Source organism: Lepidochelys kempii, chromosome 5 (assembly GCF_965140285.1).
Source record: "Lepidochelys kempii isolate rLepKem1 chromosome 5, rLepKem1.hap1, whole genome shotgun sequence".
NCBI classification, from domain to species: domain Eukaryota; kingdom Metazoa; phylum Chordata; order Testudines; family Cheloniidae; genus Lepidochelys; species Lepidochelys kempii.
The window spans coordinates 35,649,836-35,677,729 of record NC_136384.1 but is presented as its reverse complement, the minus strand read 5'-3'; the positions used below and the strand labels follow the sequence as shown (position 1 = coordinate 35,677,729).

At 40.1% G+C, this 27,894-nt stretch overlaps 1 protein-coding gene across 1 annotated transcript in view; it reads right to left on the bottom strand.

Moving 5' to 3' along the window:
- The window catches only part of IL31RA (interleukin 31 receptor A), a 66,487-nt gene that overhangs the window by 18,373 nt on the left and 20,220 nt on the right, over positions 1-27,894 (bottom strand). Inside the window, 8 exon segments of the mRNA XM_078853000.1 lie at positions 5,119-5,301; positions 7,430-7,646; positions 9,560-9,676; positions 9,975-10,253; positions 13,270-13,415; positions 16,160-16,335; positions 22,357-22,480; positions 27,356-27,519. Of these exon segments, the coding sequence (XP_078709126.1) occupies positions 5,119-5,301; positions 7,430-7,646; positions 9,560-9,676; positions 9,975-10,253; positions 13,270-13,415; positions 16,160-16,335; positions 22,357-22,480; positions 27,356-27,519 (1,406 nt within the window).

Sequence of the window (27,894 nt, the reverse complement as noted above, 5' to 3'; positions counted from 1 at the left end):
TGATTCTTGTTCTGAGGATTGCTACGCTTGGGGTATGAAATTAGGTCGATTTTATAGAAGTCAATTTTTAGAAATTGATTTTATACAGTTGATTGTGTACGTCCCCACTAAGCGCATTAAGTTGGTGGAATGTGTCCTCAATACCGTGGCTAGCATCGACTTACAGAGCAGTGCACCGTGGGTAGCTATCCCACAGTTCCCGCAGTCTCTCCTGCCCATTGGAATTCTGGGTTAAGCTCCCAGTGCCTGATGGGGCAAAAACATTGTCGCAGGTGGTTTTGGGTATATGTCATCAGTCGCCCCTTCCTCCCTCCCTCCCTGAAAGCAATGGCAGACAATCATTTTGCGCCTTTTTTCCTGTTTTACCTGTGCAAACACCATACCACGGCAAGCACGGAGCCCACTCAGCTCACTGCTGCTGTTGTGAGCATGGTAAACGCCTCGTGCATTATCCTGGAGTATGTGCAAAACCAGGCTAAAAGATGTCAGCACGGGGATGACTGTGATGAAGACATGGACACACACATTCCTGAAAGCACGGGCTGTGGCAATTGGGACATCCTGGTGGCAGTGGGGCTGGCTGATATAGTGGAATGCCGATTCTGGGCCTGGCAAACAAGCACAGACTGGTGGGACCGCATAGTGTTGCAGATATGGGATGATTCACAGTGGCTGCAAAACTTTCGCATGCGTAATGCCACTTTCCTTGAACTTTGTGAGTTGCTTTCCTCTGCCCTGAAGTGCAGGAATACCAAGTGGAGAGCTGCCCTGACAGTTGATAAGTGAGTGGCGATAGACCTGTGGAAGCTTGCAACGCCTAACTGCTACCGGTCAGTCGGGAATGAATTTGGAGTGGGCAAGTCTACTGTGGTCAAACTGCTTCTCTGACAAGTCAGTGTTGTCATTTGCTTTTGAAATCTGGAGTACTAGTTTACTGAAAAGAGTTTGCTATTTTTAATTGTGCAATTTTATATAATGGAAATCAGAAAAGGGCCCACTGATCAATTAAGAGATTTCCAATTTCAGTTTACCACCAATGAAGAAATGGATTAAAAACTAAGAAATAATTTTAACAGATAATTTTCTTTTCACTATACTTCCCATATATGTAAAATAAAAGTACAGCAAGATTAGCAAGAATTTCTGTGACCCTTTTTGCACCTACTTCAGTGAAGTAGTAGTTTTAAAAAAATTGATTTAGTTCTCACCTACTGCACACAGTATGAACAATACTGGGGAAAGATTTAAACTGTCTCAAATATATACACTCGACAGACAAATTTCTGTATCTGCAGATAAGGAGCATGAGTTATTCCAGATAAGACGGCCATTAACACGGAAGATTACCCCTTCATATGTTGGTTGTTTTTGAATCTCGATACTATAATACAGTTTAATGTTTTATGAGAATTACATATACCTATAACCAAGCCATGATTGTTTGGGGAAACTGCTCAGCAAAATTATGAAATACACCTCTGTTGAAGGGAAGGATCACATCAGATCTTCAACTACTCTGAAGCCGCCCCTAATGCACTAGGAAACTTCTGAGATTTTTAATGTGGATCGGATGATGTCATATGGCTTTAAGTAGCAGTGTACCAGATGGACCAATAATGATATTTGTTTGTTTCTTCTGGTCTTATTTTCCCCCTGTAGCAGTAGTTTGTACTATATTACTACTTCTCTTTCCTTCTTCTATTTTTTAACCTCTTTGTAATTTTCACTATTTGCAATTTCACTTTTGAAAATCAGGCCATTTAAGCACCTAAACATGAACTTTGGAGCCAAACTTTAGGTCCCAATTTAAAAAATGTTGCCCTTAAATCATAGAAGGATACATTTTCAAGTGCATCTCCTAACGTGCATTAAAAGTACAATCTTGCAATAAGCATGATGTATAAAATTGCAAGAGATAAGAAATTATTTTAGAATTATATGTACAGATTTCAATAAATAAGGCAAATGTTTTTGTAGTTATTTCTTTTTATAAAAGGACCATATGACAAGTTGCATGAGCTCAAACCCAATTAGACAAGTTTGTGAAAAAAATATAAGGTCTTTTAAAATTAGTCGTCCTTCACTTTATAGTGTTGAATCTGCACTAAGACCTTGATCCAGCAGAGAGATTTTCAAAAGCTCCAAGTATACTTAGATGCCCAACTCCTATTGACTTTCAATGTTTTGAAAGTCAATGGGAGTTGAGCACCTTTATGCCTTTGAAAGTCTCCTCCCTCTTCAGTACATGCTTAACCTTAAGCATATGAATAGTCAATGGGACTACTCAGATGCTTAAAGTTAAGCATGTTTAAGAATTTTGATGGATGGGGTCTTATTAATTACTATTTGACAGAATAATGTGAGTTTTATTCTCAGTTTGACTGTCCGGAAATTCATTCTTCTTGATTCTGTTTCCTAAAGTTATTTTGACACTTAGATTAAATAGTTGTACTTTGGGGGTGAAATCCCGGCCTGACTGAAGTCAGTGGGAATTCCCTGGTATTATTGAATTGAAAGCCATCAAAATATTTTTAAATTTCTTTAGAACAGAGACAAGTATACAGACAGCAACAAAACTGCCAAAGCAGTTTACCAGCCTACTGAAAGGAAAAGGGGAAACAGACACTCAAAACTGCTTAAAGAGAATCTTCTCATGCTGAGAATCCTGAATCATCATCACAGGAAGACAAAATATTGCATCAAAGGATTATGCCAAGCAAACATATTGAATGGGAGGAACATTAGCACAGCATTTATGAAAGCAGTTCAAAACAAATGCCTCTACTCAACCTAATACAGTGTTTTCAATGTTAACTCATCATCAATGGATTTCTTTTTATTTTTTATTTTATTTATTTATTTATTTTACAAAGCAGCTTTATTAATCTTCCACTTTTATAAATGTTTCTTTACCTCATTAAAAACACAATATAATGTCAGAGCATATGAAATGAAAGTTGTAGATAGGTCTTCTGATCCTAAAATGTGTCCTGTTTTTCCTCTAACATTCCCAAGTGCTCCAGCAAGGCCTGAAGAGCGATGGGAAAAGCCTTTTAGGGAACCCCAGAGTAGAAGTCTAAATTTTTTTAGAACTCCCATGTGGTGAGGTGGGGAAGACGAGTAGGGTAGGTCAATTGGAACTGCCTCAAGACTACCTCAAGACACTTTTAGTAACTAACATAGGCACCATCTGATGTGCTACTTTCCCATTCACCTCCCAAGCCTAGTCTATTTCTGTGGGGGTGGAAGGGCAGCATGTTGGATTAGTAATACATTGGCTGACAGTTGGACACAGGGATAAAGGTGGGATGGGTGAGATTTAGAGGAAGTAAAAAATTCAAACTAACAAAATATTTGCAGCTTTGATATTTTGCTTGCTTATTGTCTGCCTATTACTGTTTGTCTGTCTTGTCATATTTTCCAGATTTAAGATATGTGAGCAGCGCTGGATTAATGCAGGGGCTTTAGGTGCTGCAGCCCAGGGCCCCAGGCTAATGGGGGCCCCAGCACAGCTCAGGCAGGCTGCGTGCATTCCGTGGCCCTCACACCGTTCCTGGAAGTGGCCGGCTGCTGGCACATCTCTGCAGCACCTGGCGGACGGGAGGCGGTTCCACGCGCTGCCCCCACTCACAGCACCGTCTTTGCAGCTCCCAGCCAACGGGAGCTGTGGGGGAGGAACCTGCGGGTGTGGGCAGTGCATAGACACACACTCTTCCCCTCCCCCCAGGGGAACACAGAGATGTGCCAGCAGCCGGCCACTTCCAGGAGCGGCGTGGGGCCATGGCACGCAGGCAGGCAGCCTGCCTGATCCCTGCTGTGCCACCGGCTGGGAGCCGCTTGTGGTAAGCACCTCCTGGCTGGAGCTTGCACCTCACACCTCCTCCTGCACCCCAACCCCCTGCCCCAGCTCAGAATCCCTTCCTGCACCCAAACTCCCTCCCAGACCTGCACCCCCTTCATGCACCAAACTCCCTCCCAGAGCCCGCACCCCTCACCCTCTCCTGCACTGCAACACTCTGCCCCAGCCTGGAGCCCCTCCTGCACCCAAACTCACTCCCAGAAAGACACTGATGTAACAGCTGTTTTAAGGTAAGGAGTAGGCTATTTTTAATTAAGTTAACTATATTCTACATATTAAGACTGAAATGTAACCACAGAATGGCTTTATGTTATTTAAAAGGCAAGTTTAGTATAGCGTTAATAGCCTTGATGCCATAATTGTGATCATTTTGTTTTAAATTAGGAAAAAGACTTTTACACAGGGACCCCACAATATTTAATAGCCCCAGGCCCACAAGGTAGTTAATCCAGCCCTGTATGTGAGGCAAGGACCATATCTTCCTATATAGAATACTCACAGTGTCATATTGTAGTTCTTGACTTGTGCAATTATTTTTTTAATATTCAATAATTTCCTGTTGCAACGTGTTGCCAAAGAGCTTCAAAAATATGTTCATTTCTCTTTAACGAGAATACAAATTTCTACTCCAAAACTACCTGTCTTCATTTCCCAAGAACTGGAAGACATTCAATTTTGTATTTTCTTGTCGCACTCACCTGATCACACCTAAAGAACTATGTATTTGGTAATTGGCCCTAATAGTACAGAAGTTGAATTTTTATTAAATATCTGTATTTAAAGCTTTTGTTGCTATTTTAAACTACTTGCTAGTAATGTCAATGTTTTGTTTATTTTTTCAAAAGATTACTTAAAATTAAAATTATTTATAAGTCTCTATTTGTTTATATTAGTCAATTTATATGCAAAATAGGTGCTGCTACAAATATTGAATGGAAAGGTTCAAAGGCTACATCCATTTCTGCTTCATGATAACTATTTTGTCCACTGTTTGCTGTCATGTGCCGGTGACTCAGTCTTGTTATCTTACTAAGCAGTGAAAAATAATTGTGTCTGTGTGTCACCATACTTCTGCTAGACACAAAAGAGTATGTTGCCCACACCCCAGAGAAAGATACTACAGTATAACACACAGCCTATGTTAAACATAGAAACAAAATACATTTTCTTGAACAGAAAATCTGTATTCTAGATTTAGGTTAAGTAGTAACTGATGGAGATGTGAAAATTATAAGTTCACGCAAGCATAGTCAACTTACCTTTCTGAGCTGTCCACTTTGTAGTATTTAATATATATTGCCATGATCTACCCAATGGCTCAGTCTCCAATTCCTCATACCATTCAATGACATATCTGCTTACTTCTGAAACTGATGCTTCCCATTCCACAACCATTTGTTCATTTAAAGTAAGTGTCCTCACTGTATCAATCCATTTAAAAGCTGCAAAATAACACTTAAAAATTAACAGAAATAGTTATAAACATTTTAATAGAGCAAACATCCATACTAGTGTACCAATTTAGCAATGAGAGATTCAGATTTTTATCTATAGAACCGTGTTTGACTTAGGAAAAGTCAAACAAGAAATTCAGCTTAATTGTGTAAAGCATTGTTTTATTTATTCATGTACACACACACACACACTATCTGATAACACAGCAAACAATAATGGAATTGTTACAATAAGATCTGAAAGTAGACGGTGCATACGCAAGCAGAGACATGAAGAATTGGAATATATATCCATACAGAGACCTACTTTACATTTTATTGGCTGTAGTAGAACAGAAGCGCAGGTTTTGACTTGTGATTTAATAGGAAATAAGGAATCAATAACAGAGGCCAATTAGTTCAAGACTGACAGTGAAGAAATAGGGAATAATCAACCACAGAAGAGGAACTAAGAGGATGCCAGAGCTGGCAAAGTAGAGGGAGCAAGATGGGGTACAGGGACAAGAGATTAGATCACAACAGGGAAGTCGATGGGAGCACAGCTATAAAAAAAAAAGTAATATTATAGTGGATACAGAAGCGGACAAGGAGACACTCGAGATCAGAAGAGATGTGATCACATCTGCATATACAAGTCAGAAAGCACCTTGCTGTTTTCTGACCACATTGAAATTTGAATATGAGCAACGTTGGGAGGTCAAAGCGGAGGGAACTCTAGTTATCTTGGCATGACAAATGAACACATGAGCAATTCAACAGGATTATCTCAGTATATCTCCCTTAATCATTTCCCTGCCTCTGCAGCGGCCTCAGATTCTGGTGCACCTCAGAATCTCCCATTCTCTGTCTGTGGCGCATAATAGTTGAGCCTTCTGGGGACTGTAAAACTTTGGTCTCATTTCATTTGTTGGGTTTAGTGTGTGGGTGTTGGTGGCCTATAATATACAGCAGGTCAGATTATCTAATCTGGTGGTCTGGCCTTAAAATCTATGATCCTAAGAAAATGACAGAAGAGATCTATGTTTTGTTGGTGTTAATAGGCAGACACACTGTAACAATGTAAAGATAAAGGAGAGTCAAAATAAGACTCTAAAATCATAGAGCTGCGAGGTAAAGGAGGGTTCTTGAACTACTATTTAAAACAAAGTGCAAAGAAAAACAGAACTGTCTGTTTAACATAATAAAACAGTGACTCCTATTAATGGCCTTATAAACAGGAAGCACTATTGCGAATAGGAAAATATATGACAAGCTGAAGTACAATGACATACCAATGCTTTAATACATTCTCTTCCATACCAGAGTATGCTGTTCCATTAGTCTATTGCACTTTTGTTAAATAAAGTAGTGAAACTAGACAATCCTGTACCGATATAGTGATGAGCTAGATGACTTAAAAGAAAACGAGGAGTACTTGTGGCACCTTGGAGACTAAAATTTATTTGGGCATAAGCTTTCGTGGGCTAAAACCCACTTCATCGGACGCATGCAGTGGAAAATACAGTGGGAAGACACATACACACACACACAAAGAACATGAAAAAAATAGGTGTTGCCATACCAACTGTAACGAGACCAATTAATTAAGGTGGACTATTATCAGCAGGAGAAAAAAAAACTTTTATAGTGATAATCAGGATGGCCCATTTCAAACAGTTGACAAAAAGGTTTTTTTTCTCCTGCTGATAATAGCCCACCTTAATTAATTGGTCTCGTTACAGTTGGTATGGCAACACCCATTTTTTTATGTTGTCTGTGTGTGTGTGTGTGTGTGTATATATCTATCTATCTATCTTCCTACTGTATTTTCCAATGCATCCAATGAAGTAGGTTTTAGCCCACAAAAGCTTATACCCAAATAAATTTGTTAGTCTCTAAGGTGCTACAAGTACTCCTTGTTGGGTTTTTTTGCTGATACAGACTAACACGGCTACCACTCTAGATGACTTAATAGGTCTTCTCCACCTGTAGAATCTAGGACAAAAAAATCTCTACCACAATTTCACTTTCACTGCAACAGTACTTAAGACAGGCAAAATGAATTATCACATGGATACAGAAAAGGTTATTTCAGTGATCCAAGAGAATATCTACCACACCATTTTATAAAACGTACTTTTTTCACCAACAGATGGAATTCTTAGAGTAGCCTCAGGAGATTCTCCAACAGAGTTATATGCAACAAGAGATATCACATAGGCTTCCCCCGTTAAAAGGAGCATGGCCATCTTGTCAGAAGTGTTGTGCGTCATTTTAAAAGAATCATTGTTTTCTGGATAGTACTGTATTTTGTAGCCAAGTAGACACTCAGAAGATGGAAATTCTTTTAACACCTATTAAAAAAATTAATAAAAAGTTGTGTGTGTTTTGTAATACCGATTCTATAATCGAAAGCACATTTAATAAGTATATAAAACATGAATACTGGACACATTGCCAGGACTCCAGAATTTTTCCCTTCTCTACCTCTGGATTATTTTCATGCAAACATATTTCAGTTTTTCAGTAATCTGTTTTCCAGTTTTCCTCATTTGGTTACCCAAAAAAGAGATTCCTGAAAAATATTTGGTGAGCCCATCAGAGGGTCAACATCCAGAATGTTCTTCCAACTACTTCATAACAGAAATTCTACAAACAATTTGAAATGTTTGAGCATGCCAGAGGGTATATTGGATTGCTTTCTGGAGAATTAACTATGTTGCATTCTAAAAACGGATTTTATTGGATTCTAATAAATGTAAAAGCTTAAAAAGTCTGTTAAAATTACAATTGATCAGATAATAGCAGCTGAAAATATTTATACAATGAATATTACTGTTTTTCCATCAAATTTCTTCAAGGAATTCAGTTTTTCGAATATGTTGTTCAACTGAAAACTGCAATACCCAAATTATTCATTTTTCTTGCATTTGACCACTCAAATTAAAATATTTTTAATCACTATTTCAATCAAGATTCTAAAAGCACAATGTTACCATTTAGTTCTTATCTCCAACATAGTCAAGTGGTGATAATTTAATCAAGGAGGTTTCAAAACTGCAAATTAGAATAGAACTGTGAGAAATTATATTAACTAACATTGACGATCATGGCTTAGCAGTCAGTTTTTCCAGATCACGTTGAATATGATGTTGATGGGAACACTGAGCCTTGGGGTGGCTCTGGGGGATCAGATTGTTGCTTTGGTGGGTGTGCATGAAAACTCTGTGGGCATGGGAGGCAGTTACACTTTGTGTAAAATTAATATGGCTAATATAATGTTATGGAGGTTAAACTATATAGAAGGAATGTGCATTTTCCCAGGACGTGTGGAGTGCCTATTGGAGAAGGGGTAAAAGAAATGCAAACAAAACATGGTACTTAATTAAAATCCTATTAGGGCTCCAAAAGGGGCCACAATAGGTTGTGCTTTCCTTTTCAGATCTCTGTGTGTTTTGGAGCAGGAGATGAAAGTGGAAAGTCATCAGAACTCTGGTGGAAGTAAAATGTTTCCCTTTTAAGACAGTGTCTGAGCTGCTAACAGCTTTGGATCCAAAAGCAAGCTAGTAAGCCTCTGTGTAAATGCAAATTACCTAGCTGATGGGCACAAAGGAGCTGCAAATAATGAATACATCTGGTCAGCAAACAAACTACTAGAAGACTCAGATTATGGTCCTCCAGGAAAGGGAGGTGAAAAAACAAGTCAAGCCTGAAAATAAGGGGTGTGTGGGTGGGGGAGATGGGAACAGGGAATGGGGGTAAGGAAATTGGAATCATGTTTTGCTGAAGGGGGAGATGGGAACAGGGAATGGGGGTAAGGAAATTGGAATCATGTTTGCTAAGGCAGGAATGGGAACAGGGACACAGGTGTAAGGCTCTGTGGTGTCAGAGCTGGGAAGGAGGATACCAAGGAAGGGAACTGGAATCATGCTTGCTGGAAGTTCACCCCAATAAACATCGAATTGTTTGCACCTTTGGACTTCGGGTATTGTTGCTCTCTGTTCATGCGAGAAGGACCAGGGAAGTAAGTGGGTGAAGGAATAAGCCCCCTAACAGATGTCAGCAGGGTCATAGAGTAAATCCTGACTGCAAAGTTGTAGTCAACATCGTGTTAGTTAACAGAAAACTTCTGTAGGTTCTGTTCTAGCTTTGTATGGAGTTCATCTGAGCCAGACTTGACAGACCTTTATTTCCTATAACACAGATGACAAAATGCAATTTCTACTGGAAAAGGCAGTTCGGATTTTAACATCATGGGTGTACATACCTTCCACATAAGATGCACATATCTATTTGCAGCTGACGGTGAAGGTTCAATTACTCTCCACAAGTCCACTTTTCTTGAGGGAGCTATTAAAACAAACAATAAAAAGTAGAAAACTTGCTGTTACTTTTTAAAGAAGGTTAACAGCAGTGTTGAAATTTTTTTTCCTTTACTGACCCTTGTATACCTTCTCTCTATGTTGCTATCAGTCTCTTATTTCCATTCTTTATGGTCATTTCTCTCTTCTTTCCTAGCTCTATATTTTTATTTCTTTTAAACAATCCCCTTTTTTCTCCTCCATTCTATATTCCTCACTTTTCAGATCTCTCTATCCTTTTCAGTTTGTCTCCTGTTCTGACCTCCCTCTTCTAGTCATCTTTAATTAAATGTATTTGTTTTCACAATTTCAAAGCCAAACTATGACATCACCCAACTGAAAATATGCTGAAAATAGTCTGCTAGTATTAACTTCTGTGCCAAAAGATTCAAAATTAATCCTGTGAAAAACTATGTTGTAAACCATTAGCCTGCCTTGTTGTTCTGTTTTTCCTATTTTCTCTTCACTCCATTCACTCCAGATTTCTGATCCAACACAAACACATTGAATGGCAATAGCATACTCTGTAAAATCCCATAGATGCGTAAGATTAAATGATGTTCTTCTTTTATTTTGATTCATGGTGAAAACAACTGTTACCTAAAAGTGAAAACATGAACACGAAATATGTTGTCTTTATTAACAAAAAAAAAATAAACCTCAGCAGATGGTTTATCTGCTTAAAAACCTCCAAGACCATATCCATCATGCCTCCCAGATCACCCATCCAGTATGAATAAAAGGGAAAGCTACTTATCTTGTAAATAGTGCTTGTGTGTGTAGCATCCTCATTTCTGGATCTTTGCAATTGTTCCACAAGATCGGCACCAGCTTTTAAGGTTACATTTTACCCTTAATGGCAGTAGTAACGGAGTAGACAGCTTGAGCTAGGCTCTCTGTTGGCCACTGCGCCCTACCCTCTCTGAAGCATCAGTACTGTCCTACAACTGTTTCAGTCATCTCCAACTGCATGGGAACCAAAGGTCCCAGCAATAAGACAATCTAAAGATGATCAACATATGATCAAAATATCTGCACCAATGAAGACAGAAAAAGCATGCACCAAGAGAAACTCCCCCTGAAAAATTATCCTCCAAACTCTGAAGGGAAACAGGTAGATGAGTGGCAGTAATGATTACTTCGAAGAAGAAGAATTATAAGAAGAAGAAGAATTATATATATCACCTACTCTAAAGAGGTCATCAGAAGAAGAATCTCAGTCCAGGAAAGCAGGGAAGTGCCATGATTGTCCCAAAACAAAAATGAGAGCAAAGCTAAAACATGCAGTAACCACAAGGCCGACACCAACAGTGGGAACAGGGTGGATTTTTTTTTTAAATGTATACTAAAAAGGGGTAAGATAACCTCTTAAATCAACATTGAAGATACTGAAGTGTGACAATCAATCAATAAGGAAAGGGGGGAACCACTCAAGTCTCAGCCAACTGAAAAAGAGAAATGCATAAAAAACTTTTGGGGTGGGAGTGGGGAGTTTGGCTACCTCTACGTTGGAGACAAGCTTCAGAGTATGGAGAGTCTGAAATCAAAATTCCCACCTGGAGGCCAAATCCAAGAAATAATGCTTTGTAAATGTGGGGAGAGAGGACCAGAAATCTACGATGGCACCCCTGGTGGCTGCCTTGTCTCTTATTAAGTGAGCCTTCATATGGCTTCTTCCTTTCAGCTCAGCCAAATCATAGCAACACAAAATACAATCAGACATCCCTGAAATGGTCTCCAAAACAAAAAGTTTTATACATTGTCATAAATATAAAGGGAAGGGTAAACACCTTTAAAATCCCTCCTGGCCAGAGGAAAAACCCTTTCACCTGTAAAGGGTTAAGAAGCTAAGATAACCTCACTGGCACCTGACCACAATGACCAATGAGGAGACAAGATACTTTCAAAGCTTGAGGGGGGGGAGAAACAAAGGGTCTGGGTCTGTCTGTGTGATGCTTTTGCCGGGGACAGAACAGGAATGGAGTCTTATAACTTAGTAAGTATTCTAGCTAGATATGCGTTAGATTCTGTTTGTTTAAATGGCTGAGAAAATAAGCTGTGCTGAATGGAATGGATATTCCTGTTTGTGTCTTTTTGTAACTTAAGGTTTTGCCTAGAGGGATTCTCTATGTTTTGAACCTAATTACCCTGTAAGGTATGTACCACCCTGATTTTACAGAGGTGATTCTTTTTTACTTTTTCTTCTATTAAAATTCTTCTTTGAAAAAACTGAATGCTTTTTTCATTGTTCTTAAGATCCAAGGCTTTGGGTCTGTGGTCATCTATGCAAATTGGTGAGGATTTTTATCAAACCTTCCCCAGAAAAAACGGGGTAAGATTTTGGAGGATTTTGGGGGGAAAGACATTTCCAAATGAACTCTTTCCTAATAATAATAATACCGGTGTTAGATGTTTGGTGGTGGCAGCGAAAGTCCAAGGGCAAAGGGTAAAATAGTTTGTACCTTGGGGAAGTTTTAACCTAAGCTAGTAAAAGTAAGCTTAGGAGGTTTTCATGCAGGTCCCCACATCTGTACCCTAGTGTTCAGAGTGGGGAAGGAACCTTGACATGCATCTTCTAAAAATTTGAATTCACTCCAGTTAGAACCCCAAAGACTTAACACTGAGCATATGAAAAAGCACTTCCTGGGGAAGGATATGTGATTATAGGAAGAATGTTGGATGATAGGCTCATTAACAGGTGGAACTTCAACACTACCTTGGAGAAGAATGTCAGTTAAGTCTGCAGTCCCATCTTATTCTTATAAAATCTAGTTAAGGTAGATCCATCAGTAGGGCAACACTCATTGTGCAGACTGAAGCCATTGCAGCCAGGAAAATGACCTTCCACGTAAGAGACTTAAACTCACAGGAACTGGGTGCCTCAAAGAACTTTCTTTTGTCAGCGCTCTCAGGACCAATTCATAACCCTGTGACAAAAGGGTTTGCTTTTTTTTAAATGAAAGGTTTTAAAAGTATCAAGCCATGCAGAGACCTTCAGCTAGTTTGTGATAGGCTCAAATAGCTGCTAAATGTATCTGGAGTTATTTTTATAAGTTGGACTCAGACAGGTGGACAAGCTATTTTTGTGAAGGGAAAGCAGAGGGGCCCACAGCGAACCATTTCCACTTACAATTGTAGATCAGATGGATTGTGAGATGCCAGGAAGACATAAGCCACCTTCTAGAACACACTGCTTACACATTTTTATCCTGCCAGAAGCCAGGCTGTCAGAGAAACATCTCCTACATTTGTTCTAATCTAATCTTGAGTGAACATAATTATTTTATTTGCCAGAAAACAATAGGAAGAAAAACATGTTTCATTGCTGGACTGACTGAGGGTACCTCCACTGAATTTATCCTAGGACAAGTAAGGAGTAGGATGGGCACTGAGACAGAAGGGCAAGAACAATTTACCCTTGACAGTGAAACAGAAGGTCTTATCCATCTCTATTTTCTAAAATTCCAATATCATGCATGCTTATATTACATTTGAGTAAATATTAGTTATTATTAGTGATCTTACATCCTTGCCTTTTGTCATCAGCATTTAAAAGGATCAACATTTATGTCAGTGACAAATGATCTAATATTCTGAAAATAATGATGTAACTTACCGAAGTATTTGAATTTGTATTTCTGTATCGAAGACGACAATTTAAATCTAGTAATGCTGGATCAGGTTTGTCCCACGTTATGTTAAGTAATTGCTTTACACCAGCAATTTTTTCTACTGAAACTATCTTAGGAGGCTTAGTTTTCACTGGAATTAAGAAAAAAAAGCTCTCATACTTTTAAATAGAAAAACATTCTACAACTTGACTTCAATTAAAAGTTTAGAATAGCTTGAGTATGTAAATTCTAGGAAGAGTTCCTTTATTATTCTAAACAATGTTAGTTGTAACCTACTTGCAATATCAATGCATATCACATATATACCAACTGTAATTATGAAAAACTACATATAGGACAGAGATTACATACACAGCTAACTATACTGATTGTAGACTAATTTCTTTCATATGTAAATGTATTGAATTATTGTTTCTATTTATAATGTGAGTACCACATTCTCCTCTCAAAGGCAGAGGACAGAGAAAACAACAGAGCTGCAGTTGAGTCCTATCCAGAGAAATAAGGGAGAACTCAGCTGGAAGACAGTTCGGGGCGACAGGAGTTTGAGGGAAGGGTGGCAGAACTGGAATGGGCAAGTATTGAGAGGAGAGACTAGGCTAGACAACTGCTGCTGATGTAGTGGTAGGTGTCACAGCTGGGAAGTATCCACTGAGGAGGTTGTACCTGTTTTCCTCAGTGTGATCACTTCACAGACAGAATTTTCACATGAACAAAACTGAACTGTAATTGTCAAGAGTCTTTATGTAGACATAAAAATGTGAACTCCATCCTATTCGTATTCTATCCTAGCTAAGCTATGGCAAAGCATAACAGAGGAAGAAGTGGAATCAGGCATGATGGAGGGAGGAAGAGGTACACAACATAATGTTATGGTTGCTTGGTTTTGTATGATATGCATAATGGACTTATTTATTTTAAATGATTCACTAGAAGAATGGCACAGTGGAGTGAGCAATGTAGGGATTCTGGGAAAAGATAAAGCCATTTGTTTACTTAGAGCCAAATCCTAAAATCCTTTTGGATGCTGAATAGCACTTCAAATCATCCAATTTAAGTCAAAGTGCTACTTAATATGCCAGATAGTTGAAGAATCTGACCTTCATTTACTAATCCGTAAAAAAAAAAAAAAAAATCAGTAATTCACACTAGTTCTTACAGTCATTAGTAAATAAATGTACTGCATTACGTATACAACACTGGAAGGGCGTTTAATCACACATTGGTAATGCACTAATGAGGGTAAAGTTTTTCAATACTGATCTATTGCAATATGCTGAAAGAATTGATATGGAAAGGCAAGGAAGCACAACCATAATCAAAAACCTCTTTCAATGAGAGACATACAAGTCTTAAAACAGTTGATGAGCTCTCACCGGACAAATCTGAACATCAGAGAACCACAGTGTTATTTGACACAATTGACGGTTCCTGTTCAGGAGACACTTAACTTAGGGAAGTGTTGAGGTGATTGTGTAGGCAATGTAATAAGAGTCAGACTGACATAGTCTGCATGTATCAGATTATGAAAAGAGCTTTTGCCAATATAATAATCTCTTCAAATATATAAATACATTTTACGTACTACTTACAGTATATATTACACTTTAAGAGGGAACAGCAAGGTAATGTACTTTGATTAATAAAATTTTGTAAATGTTCAAACTAATGCAGATCCAGTTCTGGATTTTGGGTGGAGGATGCATGGGAAGGGTTTGTTTCTTCTTTAAATAGCATGTTCTTGCTGTCAATCCAAGAACACAACTGCTTTGACTCTGCTTTCCCACTGAATCATCCATAGAGCCCCGCGCAGATACAAAATTTGTATCTACATCCAATCTGCAAAAATGATCCATGGATATAAAGCAGATTTGCAAGGTTCTAATCATCCATATTAATGTATTCCACTGCTAATTTTTTAATGGTAGAGGTGCAAAACCAAAGTAAGAGAAAAAGGTGGCGCTTTTTGCGGTATTTCTTTTATATAGGCCAGAATTTTCAAAAATAAGACCTAAACTTTGGTTCGTAAATCCACATTGAGGCACTCCAATAAGTAGCATGATTTTGAAAAGTGCTGAGCACCCAGGATCTACCATTAATTCCAATCTCCTGGATAAGGGTCTCTTTCTCTGCTACTTCTCCTCTGTGCTTGTGCCCTCAAACCAGCAGTCCAACTGTGGACTGCAGACCAAGGCTGAAATCTGACATGTATATCCCCTTGTGCTGTTCCCCTTTCTCCTCCAGGAACACCCCCAGTTGGTAGTGCTGATCCCCTCATGAGGAGCACAATTACTAAAATGAGGACATTTCTGGAAGGGAGAGGTAGCAATACATGCAGGGGCAGATGCCTAGGAGTATAACTTAGGGAAAGTATAGTCAGGGGGGTTAATAATGTGGAGAAGGGATACAGAGGGGCAGATATTGTAGTCTTAGCCAATAAATCAGCTGTGGTCCTGCAGAGTGGGGCACATTTGTGGGGAGGGGCAGCTATATAAGGGTAGAGAAGAAGGGAATATCTGTTTATAAACTTTAAGGAGGTTTATTGGCTTAAGAAGCTGTCAGAAGACACAGCAAAATCAGTGGAAGGCAGCTCCAGATGGGATGTTAGGGCAAATCATACACCAATACAGGTGCATATTGAGGACTCACTCAAATCAGTGCAATGCAACCAACTGAAGAACAATTATTCAAGTGCTAAGACAGAAAAGTATGCTGTATCCTCAATTTGATATTCTATTTTTATTTTTTGTTTGAATGCTTTTCACTTGATTTTTATAAGAAAGTTATTCTGTATAATTAAATGTCAGCATGGTTTTATTTGATCTCTTTTGTTATGTAGTATTTTATCTTTAAGTATTTTACAAAAGTAGTTACCTATTTTATTCATATTTATAGGAACACAATCAGATATGCCTACACCCAAGACATTTTCAGCTTTCACCTGACAACAATCATCTTCAGCAAATGGAATATATGGGGGGAAAAACGAACATGATCCATTGTTGCTTTGACAGGTATCCTCTTGAAATGCATCCATCAAATTTTGATCCCTGTCATCACAAAAAACAAAGAAAATTTAATTTTCAACCCTTTCTTAAATCAAGGACAACTAAAAGAGTTAATGGGCTTAGTTTTAATTAGAGAGACAAGGTGGGTGAGGTGGTAATATTTATTGGACCAACTTCTATTTGAGAGAGAAAGAAGCTTTCGAGACCTGAAGAAGGGCTTTGTGTAAGCTCAAAAGCTTGTCTCTCTTGTCAACAGAAGTTGGTCCAACAAAAATATTACCTCACCAACCTTGTCTCTCTAATATCCTGGGACCAACCCCACTTCATAAAATGTTAGATTCAATTAGCAATTATAGTTTAAAACAAATATTTACTAAATTCCATACAACAAGCTATGTTCTTCTAGTGAACTTCTCTTAAAGGAAGCTTAACTACCAATAAATGCCATTCCCTCAATGTATTGCCCCTGCAAATCCATACTGTAGGATTTTGTTCAAATCTTAGAACCATTTAAAAGCTGTTAACTGTTAAGAAGGCATATGTGCAGCCAGCACAAATCCAAACAGATGTAACTGCAGTGAAAATAGCAACATTCAAGGAGCAGCAGTGAACAGAAGAATCAATTTAATGGGGAATCCCTGAGCCTTGTTAATACCAGGTTAAAATCCCAAGCAGGAATATTGCAGATAGATGTACACATGTAACACCCCTCTTGAAAAGCATTTCATAGCAGGATGCATGAACACAGAAGCATCCTCCATAAGAAAAAGGCAAGAAGCAATGAACTACCACATACATTTCAAATGTGGAAAAAGACAAGCCCGACTGTACCAGTGACAAGATATACCCTGGAAGTAGGAAACAGAGACTTTTTGAAAGAGTTTGTTCCATTTCAGCATACACTTTCCTCATAGATGGTGTGTGTTGTGAGACTAACAAAACCTGTTTCATTTCATCTGACCATAAACAAAATTCTTCATCAACTACAATGCCTCTCAGTCTACCCACTTCCTCTCTCCCAGTCCCAGTCTCCTTGCCCAGCCAGTACCAGTCTTCCCCACCACCTCCACCAGTTCCTTCTGACCAGACCAGGCTTGTTGTCCTAATCTACTCCTTTCCCTCCCACCAGGTCCAGCTCTTGTCCCCTCTGCATTTAAGTGAAGTGGCTTCCTCCTCCATACTGCCTGGGTACCAGCAAGGGAGTCTTTGAGAGCACAGAAGAGAAAGGCTCACTGCCCTTCATTCTAGTGTCCAGTCCCACTTTGGCCCAGAGTGGACAGGAGCAGCAACTACACGTCCAGCTTTGCACTCCTGGGTTGAAGAAGGTTGCATCACTGTGTGAGGGTAACACAGGCACAGCCCAGTTAGGCCAATGGGAGCTGTGAGGGAGGTGCCTGCAGGTGGTGGGAGGGCGCTCAGAGCCCCCTGGACACCCCTCCACCTAGGATCCAGAGGAACATGTCACTGCTTCCTGGGAGCTGTCTGAGGTAAGCGCCACCTGGATCCCTCACCCCAACCCTCAGCATAACCCTGAGCTCCCTCCCACCTCCAAACTCCCTCCCGGAGCCTGCACCCTGCACTCCCATCCACACCCCAAATCCCTGCCCCAGCCCCTTCCCCCATCCTGAACCCCTCATTCCTAGCCCCACCCCAGAACCCACAACCCCAGCCTCAGGCAAGAGCCCACACTCCAAATCCCTCGGCCCCACTCACAGCCTGGAGCCTGCACCCTCAGCCAGAGCTCTCACCCCCTCCCACACCTCAACCCCCTGCCCCAGCCCAGAGCCCCCTCTCACACTCTTCAGCCCCATTCTAGAGCCCACACACCCAGCCAGAGCCCTCACCCCCTCCTGCATCCCAACCCCCTGCCCCAGCGCAAGGGTGTGGGAGAGCAAGTGATGAAGGGGAGGTCGAGTGAGTGGGGGCAAGGCCTCAGAGAAGGGGCAGGGCAGGGGGCGGAGCAAGTTTCTTTCTCAGTTTTCTGCCATTAGAAAGTTGGCAACCCTAAATCCAGTAACAAGTGAGCTGGTGAAACATGCTCAGTCACTTTGTGGGGATAGTGCATGTGCAGTCTGGTCAGCACCAGGAGCTGTGCGGGGATGGAGCGTACTTGGTGAGGATGGACTATTCAAAGATTTTAGCTGCTAACCTCTAACATGTGTATTGAGACTGTGTAAACTGAGATTTTTCAAATCCTTATAATTTGGTCACATTTGGCAGATTTTCACAGGAACAGCAAAAAGTCACATCCCTAATACTATTGTCATCCCTTCTGCCAAATTTTGAGTCCCTGCCCAAAGCGTGGGGACACCAGAGAATCTCAAAGAAAATGACACTAGAATTCTTTTAACATTGCAAAACAATTTATTTTTTCCTAACCTAGTTTTCAGAAAAGGCTGAAATGTTTTCACTGAAATTTTTCATAAAAGATAAAATAATAATAATCAGCCCAAGGCAGACAACTAAATTTCAGCCCAAATGGTTAAAGTTTGTCAAAGTTAGGAGCAACTGAAAATAGGGTATTATGTAAAGTGTTGGGCAACCTTAGTAACAGGTGTTCCTATTAATCTTGCTTATTATATGTTTTCATTAAAATTTTCAGGAAAAAAAAAATCCCAAATCTATCAACACAAAAGCTGGATTTGATGTCAAGGCTGCAAATACAAGAGAAAGGGTGAAATGTCAGGACTGCTTAGAGAAAGCAGATTATTAGGTAAGAAATAATGATTGGTGTCCCTCTATACAAAACCTGAAATTAACAGCCTCAATAGCAGTATCCAGTGCTAGGGGGTGGGGGGCGGGAATTGGCCTAGCTAGCCAAGAAGAAAACAAAGGATGGGCTGGTCAGGATGCAGGGCTGGCTCTACGTTTTTTGCCGCCCCGAGCAGGCAAAAATAAATAAATAAATAAATAAAACCTGACGAATACACTGCCGCTGGAGAGAACAGGAACATCAGAGGGAGCTGCCGCTGAATTGCTGCCGACGGCAAGACTCGAGCTAGAAGAGTTGCTGCTGAATTGCCGCCACAGGAAACAATGGAGAGGAGCTGCCGCTGAACTGATTGCCAATGGAGCTGCTGCCGGAGTGCCGGCCCTTCAGCAGCGCCGCCCCAGGCACCAGCTTGCTTAGCTGGTGCCTAGAGCTGGCCCTGCATATATGGTAAATGCCAGTGTTACCCAGGGTTTTCAGAACCCACAGCAGGGGCAACTGAACTATTTCACTTCAGGCAGTGTCAAGAATAAATCAGTGGGAACACAGCGATTCCATCTGATAAAAGATTAAAGCAAGTAAGTATGCTCTATCTAAAACTCCAGTTTATTAGATTCTAGTATACAGACAGAAGCAATAGATTTAGAACATTCCAGATATTTACCTCAACTCTGGAACGGTATTGAGTAATTAACAGCAGGTAAGCCAGGGCAGTTGCTTACCCACCAGGGAGATAAGGTGTCAGGAAAAATGTCTCTCAAGATGGCTTCAGAGAATTGCTCCAAAGTACACTGTATTAGCTAATCTTTTAAAACTAACTTTTACAAAAACACAGGTCATAATGACCCCTACTAAGTCATTACTTTTTTAAACTTTCAATAAACATTTAATATCAGAGGAGCCGAGACTCAAGGTCTTCCAACCACCAAGATTTTCAGTCTCACTTCTTTACTTTTCTTTCCCCTCTTCCCATTCTGCTTCGCAGAAACTGCCAGTTAGTTTTGACCTTGCAACTAGAAGCCTGCTTTCCAATTAACCCTTAACTATGTGGTGTTCTATTTTCTTAATTCATGGTGGCTGAATGCATATAATATAGTTGCAATTGTCTTAATTATATTCTGGGGTACACACCCCCCTCAAATCCAAGGTAACACCAGCAGAAGACACTTGCTTTTTTTCCTGTCCATCTTTTGGTAGGAGGAATTATATCCACTACACCTGGGTTGGCAGAGAGGTAGGCGAAAAATGTACCTAGTATTGACCAATAATTTTTTCCTTCTTTGTACTTACAGTAAGATCCCCCTGTTATTTGCTTAAGTATGGCAGCTAATACTGAAGTTAGGCTTGTCAGCAATTTCCTGCAATTTTTTTTTTCTTCTGGTTTTAAGGACTCTATTTACTGACCTGAAATCCTATGTAATATAATGAGTGACAGAGATGACAACGTTCTGCCACATCCCTGGGAGACCGTATTGAATTAAGTTTAAGTATCTTTGGAGTACATTGTATTAAATGAATTGTGTATGTATTACTGTGGGCCAGGATTGTGTGTAACCTTTCTAGAGTGGAGATGTGATAGATGTGAGACCTGGAAGTTTAAAAGACAAGCAAAAATGGACTTTTGGGACAACAAGTGTTCAGTGGATTTCCTGGGGAATACTTAGAAAGAAGTTAATGCAAATTCCTAATCTCTGATTATTCAAAAAAACAGCCTTTTGGAGCTACACCCTGATGAGATGGTGATTGGTTGCTGTTTACTTGTTCACAGAGACTGGAAATTAAAGGCTGTAGCTGTATAAAGGATTGGCTGAACTGCCCAGAGGTAAGACAACTATGAACTTATAACCACAAAGAAAACCCAACTGTGGGTTTTGAAGGACTGACACCTACCAAAGCCTGAGGTAGGAGTTAGGGGTGACCTTTGGTAAGGTTTTTAGTATGCATACAGGTTATTTATTGTTTTTCATGTTTCCTCTGTAACACTTTCACCTTAAGAATAAACGTGCTTGCTTTTATAGATTGGTTTAACTTATAACTGCAAGCAATACTCTGGAGAGATAGCAAAGTGCAGATGCTAACGTTTTAGGCAGTCTGGCTTGCTCAGGATATCATAGCTTAGGAAGGGAACTGTGCCGCTTTAAAGATTGCCCAATAAGGAGGTACTGAGATGAAGGTCTCCGTTCTAGAAAGGTGATGGCTAGAAGCCAGAAACCTAAAGCAGGTGATGGACCATGGAGGGGGAATAATGGTACAATTGCTCTGAAACTGTAACATAACCTTTCTTCTATCAGTTGTTAAAAATGATCTCTAGTGGTTTTTCAGTTTTCTCTGCTAATTCTTTACACTTATATCATCCAACTCTGCTCTTTCATTCAGTTTATCGAGGAATTGTTTCACTACTCTCATCAATCCTTTCAACAGAATTCTCCAGACACTCACTGTGAACTGCACTTCTCATTAAAAAAAAATTATATTATATATATAAGCTGCTGTCAATATCTGTTGCTTCCACGTCCTCTATAAAGTGGTTTCTTTACTTATTTAGTAGTGATCCTACCCATTCTTCTGTTTTTCTCTTAATCTCAAACTTTTTGATTACTAGAGACCGCAATATTAACAGCATAAAAACTGACTTTTGCTACACCAATGCAATTATCACTGAAGCCAAAAGAAGTTATATGTGCATATCTGAAGGCAGAATTAAGTCTATTGTATTTAATTTTCCAACCATTTGTATTTATCTAACATAAAATATTAAAACATAGTTGTAGATTTACCAAAGCAAGTATAAAACGGAATACTAGGAGATTTATATTTGTACTGCATTTATCCTTGATGCCAGCAGTTTTGTTCTTTCATCATTCTACTCAAATCTGCATTTACATTGGATATGTTGATGTTCATTTCTCAGCAACCTCAATTCCAGTTTGAACAGATAGGGTTAGGGCATGGAAATATATTGCATAATGAATACCAGCAAACTGGTAATAATAAATGCATAAACACATATGAAAGACTGCAGAGGAACAATAGGCAGCACTGTTTCATTAGCTGTGCAAAGTGCTAAGAACTAGATAGTTCTGAATTCCAAATTTAGCTTTGCCATTGATTTAATGTGTGCTCTCGTCAAGCCATTTTACCCTTCTGTGTGTTTGCCTATTTTAGGATAGGATAATACTTGACAATCTACCTCCCGGCTGTGTTGAGGGTTAATTAGTTAATGTTTTACAGCAACCTGAAAATGTAAAGTGTGTATTAATGCCAAGTACTGTTACTGCAAATTAAATATGTACAGTTAGTTTAGACTTCAATCATTCCAAAACTTTCTTATGAGAAAGGCATTAGATACTTACTGAATATTAACCTGAGCATATTTTGTTTTTTTAAGATAGGTAACTTTTCTTGCAGTCCATCTGTGAACACAACAGCCATCATAAAAATAAATGCAGGTAATATTTTTTGTCTTGTCTGCAGAGACTGTAAAATGAAATAAAAACAAGGATTCATCTTCAGGAAAATAGCATGTTGTTATAGTACATTTAATTTTTTCTTTTAGTACTTCTAGTCTTCTGTAGATAACTTTTCTTGTCTTAAACTAATGGATTTCCTTCTTTAGTTGAACCAGCAGAACAGTTACTCTTAGTTATGTGGCGAATGAAAACTATCAAGATAAAAAACACTCTCTGCCCAAACCTGGTATAACCAATGATGCAATGTAAACTGCATCTGCTCTGCATCTAACTTAAGTCTAAAGTATTAACCAAACAAGGTCAATTTCAGATTTGGATATTGTCGTGTAGCCAGTTCTCCAGTAGTGGGGGAGAAAAAAGAACAAACGGTTACTCACCTTCTCATAACTGTTGTTCTTTGAGATGTGTTGCTCATATCCATTCCAATTAGGTGCGTGCGTGCCACATGCACAGTCGTTGGAAAGTTTTTCCCCCTAGCAGCACCCGTTGGGTCAGCTGTGGAGCCCCCTGGAATGGTGCCTTCATGGCACTCAATATATGACCCTGCCAACCTGGTGCCTCCTCAGTTCCTTCTTGCCGGTTACTCCGACAGAGGGGAAGGCAAGCAGGTTTGGAATAGATATGAGCAACATATCTCAAAGAACAATAGTTACGAGAAGGTGAGTAACTTTTTTCTTTGAGTGATTGCTCATATCGATTCCAATTAGGTGACTCCCAAGCCTTACCTAGGCCGTGAGGTTTGAGTTATGGAATCACTGATTGGAGCACTGCTCTACCAAAAGTTGCATCATCTCTGGCATGTTGGACGATGGTGTAATGAGAGGTGAATGTATGTCCCGAGGACCAAGTTGCTGACCTGCAGATTTCTTGCATCAGGACCTAGGCCAGGAACGCCGCTGATGAGACCTCAGCGCTCGTGAAGCGTGCCATAAGAGATGGGGTTGGTATTTGGGCCAGCTCATAGAACATACGGATGCATGCTGTGATCCAGGAGGATATTCTTTGAGATGAGACCGGGAGTCCTTTCATCTGGTCTGCCACCACTATGAACAACTGGTTCGACTTCCTGGATGGCTTAGTGCGTTCGATTTAAAAAGTTCATGCTCACTGATCATCCAGGAAGTGCAGCCTCTGATCACGGCTACTGGCATGAGGCTTAGAATAAAAAACAGGCAGGAAAATGTCCTGACTAGTGTGGAAGTGTGACACAACCTTAAGAAGAAAGACTGGGTGAGGTCTGAGTTGCACCTTATCCCTGTGGAAAACCATATAAGGTGGGTCTGAGGTAAGGGCCTTTAACTCAGACACTCTCCTTGCTGATGTAATGGTGACCGGAAAGGCTACCTTCCATGACAGATAGAAAAGGGAGCAAGTCACCAGCGCTTCAAATGGGGGCCCCCATTAGCCTGGACAGGACCAGGTTAAAGTCCCACATAGGGACAGGCTGTATGATCTTGTGACGTAGGTGTTCCAGACCCTTGAGGAACTGACCAACTACAGGGTTGGTGAAGATGGAGCATCTAGATGCTCCCAGGTGGAAGGCCGAGATAGCAGCAAGGTGTACCTTTATGGAGGACGCTGCCAGGCCTTGCTGTTTCAGGTGCCTGACAAGGGGGTGTACGACGCTGGTCACACCAAGTAGTAAATCTTTTCCACTTTTCCAGATATGTGGCTCTAGTGGAGGGCTTCCTGCTGCTGAGTGGGCCCTCCCTTACTTGTTCTGAGCACAGAAGCTCCATAGGGTTCAGCCATGAATCTTCCAAGCCATGAGGTGGAGGGACTGCAGGTCAGGGTGACAAAGGCGACCGTGGTCTTGAGCGATCAAGTCAAGGAGGAGAGGCAACATGACCGGAGCATCCACTGACTGTTCCAGGAGTGTGGTGTACCAATGTGGTCGAGGTCACACTGGTCCTACCAGAATTATCTCTGCCCCGTCCCTGCAGACCTTGAGTAGGACCTTGTGAGAGGGAACGGGGGAAAACACGTAGAGCAGGTGGCCTCCCTGGGGTAGCAGGACTGCGTCTGGGATTGAGCCAGAGCTGTGTTTCTGGAAGGAACAGAACACTGGGCACTTTCTGTTGCTCCCGGTGGCAAACAGATCAACCTGGGGAAACCCCCACCGGAGGCTTGGCTCGAAGGACCGGGGACTGTGGTGCCATCATGGCAATAAGGTCTCTCATGGCCTCAAATGTGTCCGGGATGGATGGCAATTCCACCTCCTCAATTACCTGGCTCAGGGAGTCCAACGGCACTGGACTCGACGGTCCCCCTTGCAGGGCCGAAGTCAACAGTGCCAGCTCCAAAGTCTTTGGCCCTGGGTGCTCCTCTCTGGGACGCGCTCCATTGGCCAGCTCCAAAGGGATGAAATCTCTGAGTCAGAGATCCACTCCTCCCCTGCTGCCAGTGCTGCTTCTGCATCAGGGAACAGGATCCCTCTGGTTTCGATCCTGGGGAGCGGTGGTGCCGCGGATCTCTGCCAGAGTCCTTCCATGGTGCCTTGTCTACCACTGCTGCCGGGGCACGGCGCACTGTTGAGCTCGGTGCTGGGTCTTGCCACACTGATGTAGGTTGCAGTCTGAGTGCCACCTCCATAAGGAGCTGCTTGAGGCAAAAGTCTCACTCCTTTTTTGTTCTGGGGCAAAACCCTTTACAAATCCTGCATTTGTCCGCTTGATGTGCTTTCCACAGACACTTTAAGCACGTGTTGTGGGGGTTGCCTGTTGGCACGGGCTTGTTGCAGGACTTACATGCCTAAATCCCAGGGGCTTATACCCTGCAAGTCCCCCAAGGAGAAAGCAGTTGGGGTGGAGGGTTGGGATGTGCAGGGCGGCGGCGGCCAGAGAAAGAAGTGACTTTCCCCAGCCCCAGGGCTGCGGCTGTCGGTGAGAGTCCGCCCCCTCCTCCCAGCCCCAGTTTGGGGGCTGCTTCAGTGGGGGAGAGAGGGCACATCCATTGCATTAGAAAGGTAAGACTATTGATATTAAAATATGAGTTGTGTGCTTTTATTTGTAGAACAAAAAAATGTTTTTTATTATTAAGATTTTTTTATATAGTGTTTTTATCCAAAGCACTTTATAATAGTTAGCTAACGATACAAACAACATTTGGAAAGGTCATTAAGTGGTCTGCTGAGACCTCAGCAATTTTCAAGTGGTCCTTGAAGAAAAAAAGTTTGAGAACCACTGTTCTAGATTAAAGAGCCCATTATCAAATTTATGTTCCCCATGTAGGTACTTATAGACTGTAAACAAATCCCATTCATCTTTTCTTTGTTAAACTAAGCAGATTGAGTGCTCGCAGTCTTTTACTAATAAGGCATGTTTTTTAATCCTTTAATTGTTCTTATGATTCTTTTCTGAACCTTCTCCAGCTTATCAACATCCTTCTTGAATTGTGGACAACAGAACTAGAAATTGTATTCCAGAAACAGTCACTCCAGTGCCAAATCCAGAGATAATATAACCTCCCTACTCCTACTTGAGATTCCCGTTTACACATCCAAGGATTATATTAGCCCTTTTGGCCATAAAGTTGCACTCAGAGCTCATGTTCAGCTGATGCCAAATCTTTTTCAGATCACTACTTCCCAGGATAGATTTCCCCATCCTGCAAGCATGGCCTGGATTCTTTGTTCCTAGATGTAGGACTTTATATTTGGCTGTATTAAAAGCGATATTGTTTGTGTGCACACAATTACCAAGCAAACCAAATTCCTCTCTATCAGTGACCTGTTTGGAGGCTGCTATTTCTGCAACAGTCTTTGAAAGCACAAGTAAGTTTGTTGACAGACATTTCATATTAAATTGAATAGTAAAAACACTCCAATTGCCCAACAGTCACAGGTTTTATTGAATGTATGTAGCCATCCCAAAACTGATCTGGACATCAGGAAGTTGGTTTCAGAAAAGTAGTTCCAGTCTTAAATAGCACATTTTGTCTTGGGGTGGTCTTTAAAAAGATGGTGAGCAGATTTTCAGAGGTAGTGGGCACCAACAGCTCCCACTGATAGGAAATGCGTATACTTATAATACACATTATTCTATGAACAAAATAGAACTGCTCATTAAATAGCCAGTCAAAACACAATGGTTATGGATTACTTTTAATAAACAACAATTAATATATGGACACAGTATTTGCAAGAAGTGCCTTACTGAGTATTTCTCACTAGAGCTCAGCGGAGGATGGATTTTCCATTTCACACAAGATTTTGAGATTTTAAAGTTTGGCTTCATTCTGAATTGGAAAATTTCAAAATTATTTGCAAAAGAAAATTCTGGAAATAAAAATAATTTCAGATTGACTTAAATGTTTCATTTTGACAAAAATTAAATTAATTGTTTTGTTTTGATTTTTATATAACGAACAATACAAAATTTTAAAACAATTCAAAACAAAGTTATTTCAAATGAAAAACCAAAATTTTTTCTGACAAAAATGTTGAAATGTGATGTTTCAATATTGTCAGAACTTTTTCTCATTTTTCTTCATCACCAAATATTGGCAAAATAGACATGATTTTGCAAAGTATTTCAACCAAACTACATATTCCAACAGAAAATGGTTCAGTCAAAGTTTTTCCAACCAGCTGTATTCTTATCTTATCATGTGTGGGTTCCTTTTAACTGTAACTTAATTGTGAAATTCCTGCAACCTTAACTGTGAATTTCCTGCATTAGTAATACTTGGTTTTGGGTTAACAACAACATCCCAGTAATTTTTTTTCTTTTTTTTGCCCTTAAGAAGCTTATCAAATATGTACTCTCAACACTGGCTCCATCTTAATGTACTTTTTGTCTAGGAATATCCAGGAAATGAAGTTATTAATAACTTAATGAATCTACTCTATGGTCATCAACTATTGATATGTACATCAAATTACCTGATTTTATATCTTGTATAGAGTGAAAATCCATTTGGTCTTCAACTAAAGCATCTTCCTCTCTCACATTAACATAGTCTCGATCAGTGAATGGATAAAATAAATAGCATACACTTTGATTTGTTTGGCAAATACCATCACAATCTGTCGCCATAAAAATGGGTCTATTACCAAAAAAAAAAAGCAGAAAGAGGAAAACACTTAAAATCATTCTAAAACACAGAAAAAAAATACTTAGAGGCTATCTTCAACAACTCTTCATTAAAATTCAGTTTGCATCAAGTGTATATTTTCTCTCTAGATATTTTATCTTGACAGCCACAATAAGAAACTCTTCCAACCCTAATCTTCTATGATTCTATTACTTATTCCAAAACATTCTTATGTGTAAGACACATTACTACAAAGTAATCAAATTTGGTGTAGCCAGACAGGATGGTAGGGAGCTTGTTTTAAGTGATTTTCAGTTGAAAGCCTTGGAGGAAAAAAATCATTTATTTATTCCCATAATAGATGCAATGACAAGGAAAGTTTCTTCA